General features: G+C 52.0%; 2 protein-coding genes across 2 annotated transcripts; both read right to left on the bottom strand.

Annotated features, from left to right (window-relative positions):
* Window positions 1–381: 381 nt before the first annotated feature.
* RNF181 (ring finger protein 181) lies at window positions 382–13,307 on the bottom strand. The gene is made up of 6 exons (XM_043917784.1): window positions 13,237–13,307; window positions 2,067–2,221; window positions 1,364–1,494; window positions 1,067–1,176; window positions 798–872; window positions 382–520 (listed from the first exon to the last, which is right to left on the bottom strand). Exons 1-6 carry the CDS (start codon window positions 13,237–13,239, stop codon window positions 461–463), a joined length of 534 nt encoding a protein of 177 aa, XP_043773719.1. The 5' UTR covers window positions 13,240–13,307; the 3' UTR covers window positions 382–460.
* VAMP5 (vesicle associated membrane protein 5) lies at window positions 5,097–13,364 on the bottom strand. Its single transcript, XM_043917785.1, has 3 exons — window positions 13,237–13,364; window positions 6,005–6,142; window positions 5,097–5,543 (listed from the first exon to the last, which is right to left on the bottom strand). Exons 1-3 carry the CDS (start codon window positions 13,237–13,239, stop codon window positions 5,334–5,336), a joined length of 351 nt encoding a protein of 116 aa, XP_043773720.1. The 5' UTR covers window positions 13,240–13,364; the 3' UTR covers window positions 5,097–5,333.
* Between the last annotated feature and the right edge of the window lie 1,197 nt (window positions 13,365–14,561).

Genomic DNA, 14,561 nt, shown 5'->3' with positions numbered 1-14,561 from the left:
GACGAAGGACAGGGTACAGAGAATAACTTGAAAATGTTAAAAGCAATCTGCAATGAAGCTAAAGCCCTGGGGACTCTAACACTGACTAAAGATTGCAGTTGGGAGGAAGAAATGTGGGGTAGTTTTGGTTACCATTTTTAAGTCACTACTAGGTGCCCTGCCTGACACATGTTGTTTTCCAACCACAGACATGTAGGCCCAGGCTGTGGCTGGTCTGGTAGCCAGGTTCTTGACCTGGGCCCTATTACCCTCAGCCCAGCAGGCTTGGTAGGGAGGGATACCCAGCCTGGGACCTTCTACGGTTCAGGACTCCATTCCAGTAGAGACCCAATGGAGGGCACATAGCCCCTGCCCATGCCTGAGAGCAATGCAGCAGCAGGATGAGTGAAGAAACCTTTAATGAGAATTCAAGATGCAAGAAGAACATGTTGCGGAGGACCAGTGTCCAGCCCTAGCCACCTCATGTGTACATGGCTCCGTGGAGGTTCTCGAGGCGGTGCTTCTGCTGCTGCTTGCGAGCCTGAAGCAAAGAGTGCACACTGGTCGGGGGCCATCCCCAAAGGCCTGTGGGTGAAGGGATAGGGCAGCCATCGTGGGGCTGGCTCACTGTTTTCAGGCCCCTAGCATTTTGGCAGGAACATTGCCAAGGCCCTTGCCCCTCACCACAGTCACTGGGAAGGTGGCCAGAGTCATGGACTGTGAGCCTACTCAGGCCTCCTAAGGTGGGGAATGAGAGCATCAGGAACAGGGACTCAGGGAGCCCTGTGACCACCCCCTCCACTTGCCCAGCCCCCTACCTTATCTCGCTTGTGCTCCTCATAAGTGTCATCATCAGTGGGCAGCTCATGGCGGCACAGAGGGCAGGAATTGGTCTGGGAAAAGCAGTGCAGTGTACCAGCCTGTCTGGTTTTCATAAGCGCAAAACAACCATCCCCAGCTCCCAATTCCCTACCCTTACCCCTCTCCCATCTCTGATCCCACACCCCACCCCAAAGGTCCATCAACAGAAAGAGGCTTGAGGACTAAGCCCAAGGCAGGGTGAGGGCTGGGAGAAAGGAAACAGTACCTTGCTCAGCCAGGGCAGAATGCAGTTGGAATGGAAGAGATGATGGCAAGGCATCTCAATGGCGGTCTCCTCCTCCTCAAATTCCAAAAGACACACGGGGCACTTGAGCTCTTGAGGAGGGAGTGCTAATCAGGAGAGCTGCCACAGGACCTACCTCCCAGCTCCCACTCCTGAAGGACACACTTGCCCCAGCCTGACCTGGAAAACTGAAGGGCCAGACTGTAATCTGGCTTCCAGAGTTGGTCAGTCTGGCAGACCTGCCCCAAAGAATTAATGGAAAGACTTAAGTGTTCTCACCAGCCTGAGAGCCCCTGATGACTGTCCTGGGAAGGTTCTCAACTGCAGTCTTGGCAGCGGGTGGAGGCAGGTGGTGGTCCCAATCTACTACCAACCCCAAGTCTTCAAAGTCCATCCTATTGAAAAGGGACCTGGGAAGAAGGATGCAAGGTCAGAACCAAAGAATCTTTGCCTCCACAATCCACTAAACATTAACAGACAAATACCCTGCCCGACTAGTCATACTAATAGCTACCCCTCAGTAGAGCTCACTAGACAAAAAGCACCGTGTGAAATGGCTTACAGCAGCTATCATACAACCCCAGGCCATCAGACACCCCAAGCATGCAAGCTATTTATTCCAGTTTTACACAGGAGACAACTTAGAGAAATTACTCGGGCCACTCAGGAATGACCCGATAAAGCCAGATTCCAAGTGGCAGTGTGGCTTCCGTGCTTGAAGTGCCTAACGGATATACCTACTCCAGTCCGGACACCCCCTCTTCCACACTCCAGATCGCTTTTTCCAGAATTCCCTTGCCCTGGTCCGTCCACGGACGACCCAAATTATCGACTTCCTCCCGAATCTCACTGCGGAATTAACTCTGCATATTATTTATCCGTTTTACCCTGAAACTGCTGCCCCAGATAATCCGTGTTCTCCAGCCAGCCTCAGCCCAGACACCTGCTGTGTGGGCCCTACCTTCCAGCCCCGCACACCCACCTTGCAAGCTCCAGCAGCATGTTTGTTCGGGGATCCCGTTCGCGATCCAACGGCTCGCAGTCGTGTTCATCGAAATAGGACGCCATGGCAGCCGGGCTGTCTGACACAGTCCTCAGTCCCGGCCGGACCTCAGTCTTGTGGCGCTGGCCAATAAACTAGCGAGTTGAGGGAGGGCGGCCAATCAGAGCCCCCGAAAGGCGGGCACAGTGGCTCTTTCGCCACATAGGAAGAGGAAGTATTCATTTTGTCACCTCTCATTGGCTCGAATAAGTCAGGTGACCAAGGGCTAAAGCCAATGGCAGGGACCGAGGTGGGTCAGGAAACGGTCCTCAAAAAAAAAAAAAAAAAGAAAGAAAGAAAGAAAGAAAACGGTCCTCTTGGAGCCCCTGTCTAGGGTAGGTTTCTGGGAGACACGAGCGGATCGCATAATCTTGAGAAGCCAAATGTTTGGGCTATAGGGGTCCTCTATCCGCTCTGCGGCTCAGAGGGTCTCGGCAGGTCAGATCTTACAGGCCTCTCAGAGAGAGGGAGGCGCTGACTCAGGTGTCAGGGTTCTGCGAGCCTAGAGAAGCCTGGAGTCGGGGCTTCTCGCGGCTCTGCCGCATCCTCGCCGGGCACTTCAGCACCCGCTGCGCTCTGGTCGGCTCAGGACTAGACACTTGACGCCACTTTGACTCCCGCAAAACAAACAAAACTTTCCTATTCAGTTCTGCTGTGTTAGGCACAATAATAAAAGGTGGGGTAAACTTCCCCGCCCGAGTAGAGAGGCCTTACCAGCTCAAGGAACTATCTATCTGTGTGATCTTTTAGCCCATTGCTCAGCTTATGTAAAATTAGTGGCTTGAATTTAATAAGTAGTTTGCATCCCTGGCACCCATGAATCTCTTGGAGGAGGAAAGGAGAGATTGCAGCTTTAGGGGAAAAAACAACAAAACTCCACATCTGATGTTTAGTCTCAAATTTAACTGATCTAAGCCTGTGTGTGTGTGTGTGTGTGTGTGTGTGTGTGTGTGTGTGTGTGTGTGTGTACGTACTAAATGATTTAGCTCTGTGTGTGTGTGTACTAAATGATTTGGCTGCTATCATTTATTTGGCAACTAGAACCATTACATTTATATTGTACACAGAGTATAAATATAAATACTCCTCACAATTATCCAGGAGCTAGTATCATTATAGTCAAAGCTATGGTTTTTCCAGTAGTCATGTATGGCTATGAGAGCTGGACCATAAAGAAGGTTGAGTGCCAAAGAACTGATGCCTTTGAATTGTGGTGCTGGAGAAGACTCTTGAGAATTCCTTGGACTGCAAGGAGATCAAACCTCAAACCGGTCAGTTCTAAAGGAAATCAACACTGAATATTCATTGGAAGGACTGTTGCTGAAGCTCCAATACTTTGGCCTCCTGATTCAAAGAACTGACTCATTGGAAAAGACTGATGCTGGGAAAGATTGAAGGCAGGAGGAGGAGAATAGAGTGGCAGAGGACAAGATGGTTACACAGCATCACCAACTCAGTGAACATGTATTTGGGCAAACACTGAAAGATAGTGGAGGACTGCGGGGCCTGGCATGCTGTAGTCCATGGGGTCGCAGAGTTGGATACTACTTACTGACTGAACAACGAGAAGTATCATTATTGCTTTTACATATGTAAAAACCCAAGTCCAATTCCACAGGACCTCTAAGCAGTGTTGCAGACCTAAGTGCAGTACTCGGTGCTTCCCTCCATCTTTCCCAGGAAAGGCTGATGGTGGTGAGCCTAGCGGAAGTAACGTGCTCTCTGAGGGTACAGCTCCACACAACTGGAGGGTTTGTTCTTGTTTCTTTGTCAGTAGCCCTCACTCCCCCTAACAAGGAACTGCTTCTGTTACACACTTGACCCTGAATTCCTCTTCCTACCTACACTTGAGTTTGAGGTGCAATTAAGTAGCTCAAGCGGTGGCTGCCCTGCTTCCCAGGTTTTCGTAGGACCTTTCCTTCTTACTTGGCCTTTACCCAGTGCTCTTTCCTGGTGTCCTGAAGGCACTGCCTCCCTGGCCCTGTGCAGTCCTAGAGCTTTGAAAAGCCCGAATTCTTTCCCACAGGGCAAACTCCAGGCCATCCTTTGTGACTCTGCACCTTACAGCATCACAGAGAAAAAAGCCCTTCCCTTTTCCTGCCACCTGCTACATCTGTATGGGCTTCCCAGTGGTAAAAGAATCCTCCTGCCAATGTAGGAGATGCAGGGGACTTCGGTTCAATCCCTGGGTTGGGAAAAGATCCCCTGGTGTAGGAAATGGCAACCCACTCCAATATTCTTTCAGGGAAAAATCCCATGGACCAAAAAGCCTGGCTAGAGTCCACGAGGTAGCAAAGAGTCAGACACAACTGAAAATATACGCATGCGGCATCTGTAATCTGGTGTAGAGCCTGAGGAAGAACTTGGGGGCAGAAACTAGAGAGGAGGTACCCAAGGGGGAAGAGCCTCTCTGAAGGTAAGAGCCTGTGAGATAAAGATCACAGGAGTGCCTTCCTCTTTGTCACCCTACGGGTCTTCTGAACAACCCCAAACTCAGAAGAATAACAGATTTCATCCTCAGGGAGACAGAGGGCACCAGTTGAAGGTTCTGGTTTGGGGGCTGTTGTGTCTTTATACCTGCACCCTAGAGGGATCTGTCTGTAAGACTGGATCATGGGGAAGAGAGAAGATGCCACCTCCCAGGGCTGGAGTCCTTTGGGACTTTCTCTTTTCTAAGCAGCCATGGGGGTGGAGGCAGAGCAGGATGAACCAATCTGAGGATCTTCAAAAACACACATTAAGTTGCCTCAGTTATGTCTGACTCTGTGACCCCATAGACTGTAGCCCGCCAGGCTCCTCTGTCCATGAGATTCTCCAGGCAAGAATACTGGAGTGGGTTGCTGTGCCCTCCTCCAGGGACTCTTCCCAAACCTGGGATCAAACCCGCATCTCTTTTGTCTCCTGCATTGGCAGGCGGGCTCTTTACCGCACTACTTGGGAAGCCCTCAAACACACACACACATACACCAGTTTTTACCCAAACAGTGGTTTTTACTAAGTTCCAGGTGGGGCTGGCTTGGCATGGCCAGTGCAGCAGGTTGCCCTCAAGGGCCAGTCTGTGGTATGACAGGAAGTACCCAAGGTGCACACATTGAGGCTGCCCTCCACACTCACTGGGGTGGCTCAGAGGGGCACAAACTCCAGGGTTCTCTGAAGACCAGAACTGGCCAGTGTGGCTCTTTGGCCTCTTTTCCAGGCCCTGCTGAGTCATTCCCCAGGCCCCAAGGCAGGGCCTGCATCCTGGACCTGTGGGGCGCTGCTGCCCTTGCTGCTTTGTGGGAGAAGGATGGCCAGCAACACAATCAGGAGGATGAGCAGGGCACTGCCCACTGCCAGCCCCACGTAGATCCGGCACCGGGCATTCTCCCAGCGCTTCTTCTGGGCCAGATTCTTGGTTGTCTTGCTGAAGGCTGAGCTCTGTAGACACCCCCCAGACAGAGGGTGGGAGTTAGGGGTTTCCCCAGAGCCCCAGACCAGCTCCTACCAACCCCATCCCCAAAGGGGTCTCCTTGTCTCCTTGCTTAGCCTCCTCAACCTGTCAGCTCCCTTTCTCCACAAAGCCTGTCTTGGGACCCTCCCAGCCTGACTCCTGGTCTAGACACTGGTGTAGCCCTCGACTCACAGCCCTGCGGGTTCACTCCCAGTTAACAACACCAGTCTTCAACCTTTTAGGATGATCCACAGCTTCAAACCAAGGCCTTCAGCCTTCACGAGGCTCCCCACCCATTGCCAGCTGTGCTAGGGGCCCTCAAGAAACCCACACTGGCCTTTGGTAAGCGTCAGGCCCCACCCATGGCCAGGAGAGCCCTGGGCACCGTCTGAGTGCTCCCTCCAAGGGTCCCTCTCCCTCGCCCTCCCTGCTTCCCCAGGCCTCACACCATGTCCAGGAGTTGGTCTGAACGCTGCTGCAGCTCCACCAGCTTCCCGTCACGCTCCAGGACCTTGTCGAAGTTGTTGCGCATGATTTCTGTCACCTCATCCGCCTGCTGCTGGCATCGCTCCAACTCTTTCCCTGCCTGGGCACCAAGCCCAAGGTCAGGGCTACGTGATGCCCCCACATCTGGCCATGAGACCCAGAGGCCTCCTTGCCCTCGGTGTGTGTGTGTGTGCAGTGTATGAGTAAGGGGAACAGCATTATAACTGCATTATTCACATAAGGGTCTGATATGGGCTGAATGAAGGGCTGATCTCTCGGGGGGTATGGCTCGTCTTTGGCTCCCCTCTCCCATGCCCATCAAGGCAGGTCCTAGGTTAGCCTTGACTTCCAGCATCTCACCTTCGTCTAAGGTGCCCCAGGATGAGACCTTCCCAGAACCTGCCCACCCTCCCCCGAAGCAGACACTCGGCTCACGTGTTCAAAGTGAAGGGAAAGTCAGTCATGTCTGACTCTTTGTGACCCCGTGGACTACAGGCCGCCAGGCTCCTCTGTCCATGGAATTCTCCAGACAAGAATACTGGAATGGGTTGCCATTCCCTTCTCCGGGGGATCTTGCCCACCCAGGGATCGAACCTGGGTCTCCTGTACTGCAGGCAGATTCTTTACTGTCTGAGCCACCAGGGAAGCCCCACCTGTTCTAGGATGGCCTCAACTCAGGGTGCACCTGCCTTGTGGTTTCCCACTGGCCTAAAGAGGTGCTGAAGAACAAGCAACTGAGCTACTTGGCCACAGCCAGACAAGAAGGAGATCCAGCCCACAGAGCTAGAGCGGTCATTTTGGACCACCACATCTTATATAGCCTCTGCCCAACCCTACAGACACACACTCAGATTAGATCTCCCTTCCTCCCTTCCCCAGCCTCTGACTTGTCAGGCCAGTTCTGCCTCCTGGCCTGACCTTGCTCCCGCATCAATGCTCAGAGTTGACTCCCTGTCTGCCTGGGAGCCTTGGCCTTCCTGGCTTCTGGCCTCCAGCTTTTCAGCTATAGCCGAGGTCTTCTCTGGGATTCAGCTCTTGGATTTCCCAGCCTGGGCAGCAGCCTCATCTGACAAAAGAACCTGGCTCATTTCAGAGGACTGGGAAGGGAGATGCAGGGTCCAAGCTGGGGGAGAGGTCAGGAAGAGGAAGAAAGCATGGGTCACAAGCAAGGAAGAAACTAGGCTTCGGACACATGCACCGGGGAGAGACCCATGGCAGAAGACTGGAGTCCAGAGACATGCTGCCAGGAGGAGATGAATCCCAGTAGATTAACAAACCACAGCAACTCCCTCCTCTCCCAGCCCAGTCCCCCAGAGCCCAACCCTGTTCTCATCTCCTCCCCACAGAACATGGGCCAAGCTCACTTTCCTGCCAGACTATATTGCCCATTGTCTGCAGCAGACATTTCAGCATTTGACTGAATTCCACTTAAAACCAGAAAAAGGAAAGGGATCTGGTGGTCACAGAGGGCCACCTCCTACTCAGGCAAGAATCCCCATTCAGGATCCTCGCAGCTGCCTTGCACATAACGTCCAAGCATTCCCAGTATATGAGTTCTCTCTCCCCAACTGGACCACAAGCTCCCAGAGGGAGGGCAGGGGCCAGTGCCCTGCCTTTGTCTGCCACCAGCCTGGGGACCCAGGAGGCCAGCGCACAATGCTGACCATCGCAGGGAGTCAGTGAGTGGGCCAATTGCATTATAACTTATCCAAATGTAACTCAGATGCTCAAGTTTGTTACCCCAGTGTATTTCTCTAGCCCAGCAGGAGTTTCGAGGGGGCAGGCATCTGAAACCCAAGTAGGTCAATATTTACTCATGAGCTAGAAAAGCAACCTGTTTTGAAAGGGGGGCCAGCAAACCACAATAGAAGGGTGCATTTGGACTGGGGAAAGCCGTAGTTGGGGAACGAGGAAATATCATGAAGCAAGCTGGGAAGTTGTACTCATCTCTATCTCTTCCTGAGTCAACCACCATCACCACTATATGAATAATCAGCAAGTCTCCGTTACTTGGGCTTCCCTTGTGGCTCAGCTGGTAAAGAATCCGCCTGCAGTGCAGAAGACCTGGGTTCGATCCCTGGGTTGGGAAGATCCCCTGGAGAAGGGAACAGTTACCCACTCCAGTATTCTGGCCTGGAGAATTCCATGAACTGTATAGTCCATGGGGTCGCAAAGAGTCAGACACAATTGAGCGACTTACACTCTGTTACTTGGAATCTCTCATATTCAAATAGTCCAAGGCATTCCTACATTCAAATAGTTCAAGGCAAAAACCTGGGAAGGATTAAAAAATGAGAACCTTGTGGTTCACTGGTAAAGGATCTGACTGCCAATGCAGCAGACATGAGTTCAATCCCTGGTCAGAGAAGATCCCACATGCCCTGGGGCAACTACTGAGCCTGAGCTCTAGAGCCCCTGAGCCGTAAGTACTGAAGCCCACGTGCCCTAAAGTCTGTGCTCCGCAACAAGACAAACCACTGCAATGAGAAGCACCACAACTCAGGAGTAGCCCCCACTCTTGGCAACTAGAGAAAGCCCACACACGGCAACGAAGACCCAGTGCGGCCCAAAGAAAAATAAACGAATAAACAAAAACTATTTTTTTTTTTAAATGAGAACCCCTGCTGGAGACTGTGGAATGCTGCACGTCATTTTTTTTCCTACTCTAAATGCTACAGCTGTTGTTATCTTATTCTCCAGCATGGGGTGATGTTGGGTCACATTCTTCTGGAGAGCTGGCTGTGCCTCCCACTGCAAGCTGCAGCCTCCATCCCCCAAAGGCAAAGCCAGGCCTGTCTGGAGCCTAGATGGGCCCAGGCCTAAAAGAACACATTCACTCCAGGGAACACACAGGCCTAAGGTTCAAGTCTCTGGGCCTCCTTGGCCTTTCTCAAGCAGAGGAAAAAGGACACTATATGCACGAGTCTCTGCTGGCAGTGATTAAAATAAAGAACTGCGGGATTTAAAAGGAGATAAGGGACCAGAGGGCAGGATTCCTGCCACACAGAACTCAGCGTAATGCTTGGCACACAGTGGCTGTGTGGAAAATATTTTCTGAATGAGTTGGGGTTGTTCTTGAAAAGATGGCTATAGGCTGGGGGAAAGAGATGTATATGATACAATTAGAGGAGAGCGATGACTTCACACCATGAGATACAAATAGGGAGTGTTGGAGTTGCCGACAGACAAGTGATTCCTGAGAACTGAGATGGACCGGGTAAGGTAGAGCTTGGATGCTCCTGCCACAGGCAGACAGAAACACTCCAGACAGAGTTAAGGGTGGAGGGGCAGGGTGGGGCCTGAGAAAGCCCCAAAAAGTCAAGAAGTAGGACTTCTCTGGTGGTTTAGTGGTTAAGATTTGGCGCTTCCACTGCAGGGGACACAGGTTTGATCCCTGGTCTGGGAACTAGGATTTCACATGCAGTGTGAGGTAGCCAAAAAAAACAAGGATGCTCTCGCAGAGGGAGAGATGGATGAATCAAGAACTAGCGTAGGTTTTATGAGCCTGGAGGAGAACTTCTGTGTTGGTGGTAGACTGGCACGGACGAAAGTGAGATAACTCAGGTCAGAAGCCACTAGAAGGCATGTAGAAGTGCCATCAGCAAGGGTATGTGGAGATGTCTGCAGGCTGGGGGAGGGTGGAAGGCAAGAGAGGAAGGGTGAGTGAGAGAGGAAGGAAGGGTGAGAGGCACTTCCGAGAGTGCGGGCAGGGGTGGGGGGCAGTGTTGCTGGCGGACAGAGGGTGGTAGTTACACAGGAAATCAACAGACCGTTTTCCTGTGTGCAGAACATGCCTCCTTCATTTCTCAAATCTCCCCTCAGGTTTTTCCGGCCAGAAACAGCTAGTTCCTCGGAAAAACAAAGCTCTCAAAAAACCTCCCATTCAAACATTCTGTCTGCCCTTTTTCCTGGTTAGTGCCTATGAAACCCTAGGCCAGCTGTCACGGTTGTCATCCTTAGAGAGACCCACCCAGGCAGTGATGTGGGGTATCAACTCCTTCCTGGGTCAGTTCACACCTGAGCTCAGAGCTTAAGAGCTGCACCCAGCATTACAGCTACCAGTACCTTCAAATCCTGCCTCTGCTGCTCAACAGCTGAGTGACTAAAGACTGGGGACAGGACCTTTCTGACCCTCCACTTCCTCATCTATAAAGTGGTAACAATAACATCTCCCACATTAGCTAAGGCATGTGACGTATTAGAAATAAAATGCCTAGCACAATTCCTGAATGCTCAATAAATAACAGCCATTATTATTGCTATAAGATCCCCTGGAGAAGGGAATGGCAACCCATTCCAGTATTCTTACCTAAAGAATTCCATGACAGAGGAGCCTGGTGGGATATAGTCCATAGGGTCTCAAGGAGTCGGACACAGCTGAGGAGCTAACACTTCATAAATTGCTATAGCCCAATTTTCCCTAGTTTTTTTTTTAGCTGTCAGATCCCAGGAACCACACAATATTTGTGGTTAATAAATCCTCTTAGGCACAACTACTGAAGCCCACACACCTAGAGAAGCCACCGCAATGAGAAGCCCGCATGCTGCAACTAGAGAGTAGCCTGCGTGAAGCAACCAAGACCCACTATGCTCCAAAAAAAATTTTAATAAATAACAAGATAAAATAATAAATAAATGAATCTAAATTTTTTTTAAAAATAAAATTCAAATATTTTTACAAAATACACAGCCAAGCAAGCTCTTCCCTATGGCCAACTTGTGCACATAATTGTTTCTAACCTATATATAGAATTTGACATGGGCCTTTGATAACCTACATCTAGTGCATTTCCATCAGGCATTGCAGGCTGTTGAGAAGGTTTTACATCTTGACAGTAATAACAGCTCCCAATCAATGGGCACATACTCTGAGCTAAGCACTGAGCTGCCAGCTGACTGCTCACTTTATCTCATTAAAGCCTCACAACAATACACTGAGAAAAGTACCCTTATCCCAGTTTTATAAGAAACCGAGGTTCAGAGGGGTTAAATCACCCATCCAAGGTCACAGAGTCAGTGAATAGAAGATCTAGGAGTTGAACTGACTTAGACTCCAAGGATCACATTCTTAACCCTTGTGTTAAACTGGATGGCGGTAAAGGGAAGTCAAATGCTTTAGCTGACTGGCTAAAGACCCATCAGACCTTTTGATGCTGTCTCCTCAACCTGTGTGCAAATGAGGAAGGCCTGTGGCTCAAAAACCCAAATTGTTTGCACAGTGCCTAAGGGAAGACCATCTACAAGATGAATGAATCAAGTCCGTCCCCACTCAGTTTCTGCCTTTCCCATCACTATTTTGTTTCTACTCTATTCCCTGTACCCGTCACCATGACTGGCAAGGGAAATGCCCAAGAAACACTTGTTAACTGAATGAATCAGCAAAGAAAAGAAAACGACTTCCCTGGTGGTCCAGTGGTTGAGACATGGATACAGTCCCTGCTCTGGGAGGATTCCTCATGCCTCAGAGCAACCAAGCCCATGCACCACAACTACTAAAGCCCACACACCCTAGAGCACATCTCCGCAACAAGAGAAGCCACCACAATGAGAAGCCTGTGCACCACAACTAGAGAGTAGCCCCTGCTCTCCCCAGTGAGAGAAAAGCCTGAGCACAGCAACAAAGACCCAGAGCAGCGAAAAATAAATAAATAAACATTAAAAAAAAAAAAAAAAAAAAGAGGAGAAAAGAAGGGAAAGGAAGAAGGAACAGGTAGGGAAGGACCAGATGGGAAGAAGAAAGGGGTGGACAAAGGGGCAGGAGTGAGAGAAAATGCAGAAGGGAAGGGGCCAGGAGTTGGTTGGGAGAGAGATCAAGTCTCAGGCTCAGATCCACTATTTGCCTGAGATGAATCTGTGAGAGTCCCAGAGTTTTCCAGTACCCCGCAATAACTGATCCCATCCTCAGCCTTCATTTCAGGAGTTTCCTCTTCTCACCAAGTGCTAAGGGCCAGCTGCAAGCCCATCCTAACCCTGCCTGATTCCTTGCTCTGCATGCTGGGAAATGGGCTCCAGGCTCTGTCCCATTCTCCAGGCCTCCCTAGGTTTCCGGGCCCAGCCTTAGAACTCCTTGCTACCTTCCTGCCTGGCTTCCTCTTCCTGCCTCCAGTTCCCTGGAGATGAGGCCATCTAGGCACCTCAACCCCCAGCCAGACTACATCCATCACACCTCTGCTGCTTCTCCATGGCAAGATCTTATTTTTTGGCCACACCATGAAGGATCTTAGTTCCTTGACCAGGGATTGAATCTATGCCCCCTGCATTGGGAGATGCTAGAGTCGTAACTGCTAGACCACCAGGGAAGTCCCTGCATGGCAGAATTTTAAAGCACTAAGCCTGCTTCCTGCTGGACACAACTTCCCATGAGTTCCAGGCAAGGGGAGAAGCGACTGACACCACCAGCTTCTGACACCTTTGCCTTGGAAATGACAAGCAGGGACAGAGGCTGGAGTCTACAGCACGGAGTAGGGCATGACTCAACTCAAGAATGTGTCCCTTAGGTAAGGCTTCTAAGGGAGTCAAGCTATGCCCCACTGATAACTTCAGTGGAAATTTTATTGTAAACATCTTCCTTTCACTTTCCCCAGGAGAAGGAGTTTGCCCTCCAACACCCTGCCACAGGGCTGGCCTGGCCTCTACCACCCCATCTGCTCAGGTTTCCAACTCCTGGGCCAGACTTGGCTCCTCACGGCCCCAGGAAGGGCTGCAGAGGTCATCATATTACCCACCACTTCTCAGGAGCAGGTTCTGAGCGCCAGACAGATCTCTGCCACTATCTCCTTCAACCTCCTAAGGACCCAGCCAGGCAGATACTGCTGACCCCACTTCACCATGCGGAAAAAGAGGCTCAGGGAGGCTAAGTGACTTGCCCCGGGGTCAGAGAGGGTAAGTGGCCGCCACCAGGACCTCAGCACGGGGTCTCACTCCGAAAGCCGGTGCGTTTAACAGCTCAGCTCCGGCAAGTCCCGCTCACTCACTGGGCGCGGGGCAGCCAGGACCGGCAAGCGCAGTACTTTCCCTCCCGAGATGTGCGCGGGGAGCAAAGGGTCCGGACGGGTCCCGGCTCTCGGCCGGCCGTCGTCACCTCGCCGGGGAACGGGCGCGGGTCGCGAAGGGTGCCCCCGCCCTTGGACTTCGGACTGCCGCCCCGCACCCCCACGCTCGCCCTCTGCCCCCTGCCCCGCCCCGGGCCCTCACCATTGCTGCAGCCGCCTCGCTCGCTCCGGCTCTTCTGCCCAAGTGGCCGCAGTACCAGGGGCCCCGGAGGAAGCGGAGGGCGGGGCGGGGCCTGCCCGGCGGGGGCGGGGGCGGGGGGCGCGCCTCCTCTCGGAGGCGACAGAGACCGGGTCAAATCGAAAGCGGCTGGCGATGGCTCCCGGGATCCGGGCACAGCGCCTCTCTTGGGGCCGGCGGCGCCCGGCTCGGGAGGATTCCCCGGCCTCGTGAAGTGGGGGCTCCACCTAATCAGCCTGGTGCCAGATCTACACCTCAGGAGTCCTGTGTATGAGATGGTCACAGCGGAGTGGGCTCGGGAACGCGGGCTCAACGGGTCCTCTCTGGAACTGCATCCAAATCAGGTAGATGAGTTCACCTGGACAGGCATCATCTGTTCATTCAACAGGCGCTCGAAGGAGCGCCATTGTCCCCCGCTGTGCTAGGGTACTGGAGACGCAGTGAAGAGTCCGGCCAGTGTCTCTGCCACCTTGGTGAGTGCAACTCACCCATAACCAAAAACCGACGCCCACCCCTCCGAAGTTCTGAAACTGAATAAAGTTTATTCACAATAAATATCATGAATGCACTGCCTGACACTGGATTGTACATGTGTGTGTGTGATAGTTGCACAGTTTGTGTCTGATTCTTTGCGACCCCATGGACGGTAGCTCACCAAGCTCCTTTGTCCATGGGATTCTCCAGGCCAGAACATCAGAGTGGTTAGCCATTGCTTTCTCCAGAGGATCTTCCTGACCCATGAATCAAACCCAGGTCTCCTGCATTGCAGGCAGATTCTTTACCATCTGAACCACCAGGGAAGCTCAGATTGTACATTTGAAAAGAGTTGATTGTATGTTTTGTGAATTTCACCTCAATTAAAAAAGCAGACAGACTCCAGTGTGGGGAAGGTGCTAGCCCTAGCTTTTTCTTTATTTCTCCTTCACCACATGGGCCATGGCAGCCCTGCCCTGATAGGACCCGCTTCCTCAGTTGGAAGATGAGGGAGGCTGGCGTGTCTGTCTGTCCAGAGCCTTCCTGAGCTGAATCTGTCCATCTTCAGCCTCTCCTTTCACTGCTCCACAGAAGCCAACACCAACCAGTTCTCTACCCGGCCTCATACCAACCCAACATCTCACATGTGGCCTCTCTTGAGGAAGGGGGTGTTGACTTCCCTCTCCCAGGTTGAGGCCCCTGTGAGCACAGACCCCACCCTCACCCTGGAAGGTCTAGGTCCCACTCATCCCAGTTGCTTGGACTTTGAGTCTAGGAGTGGACCGAGAAGGGAGAAGATGGACATGATGGTGACC

This window comes from Cervus elaphus, chromosome 11, assembly GCF_910594005.1.
Source record: "Cervus elaphus chromosome 11, mCerEla1.1, whole genome shotgun sequence".
In the NCBI taxonomy this organism is placed as follows: Eukaryota; Metazoa; Chordata; class Mammalia; order Artiodactyla; family Cervidae; genus Cervus; species Cervus elaphus.
This window is presented reverse-complemented; position numbering and strand designations above follow the sequence as displayed.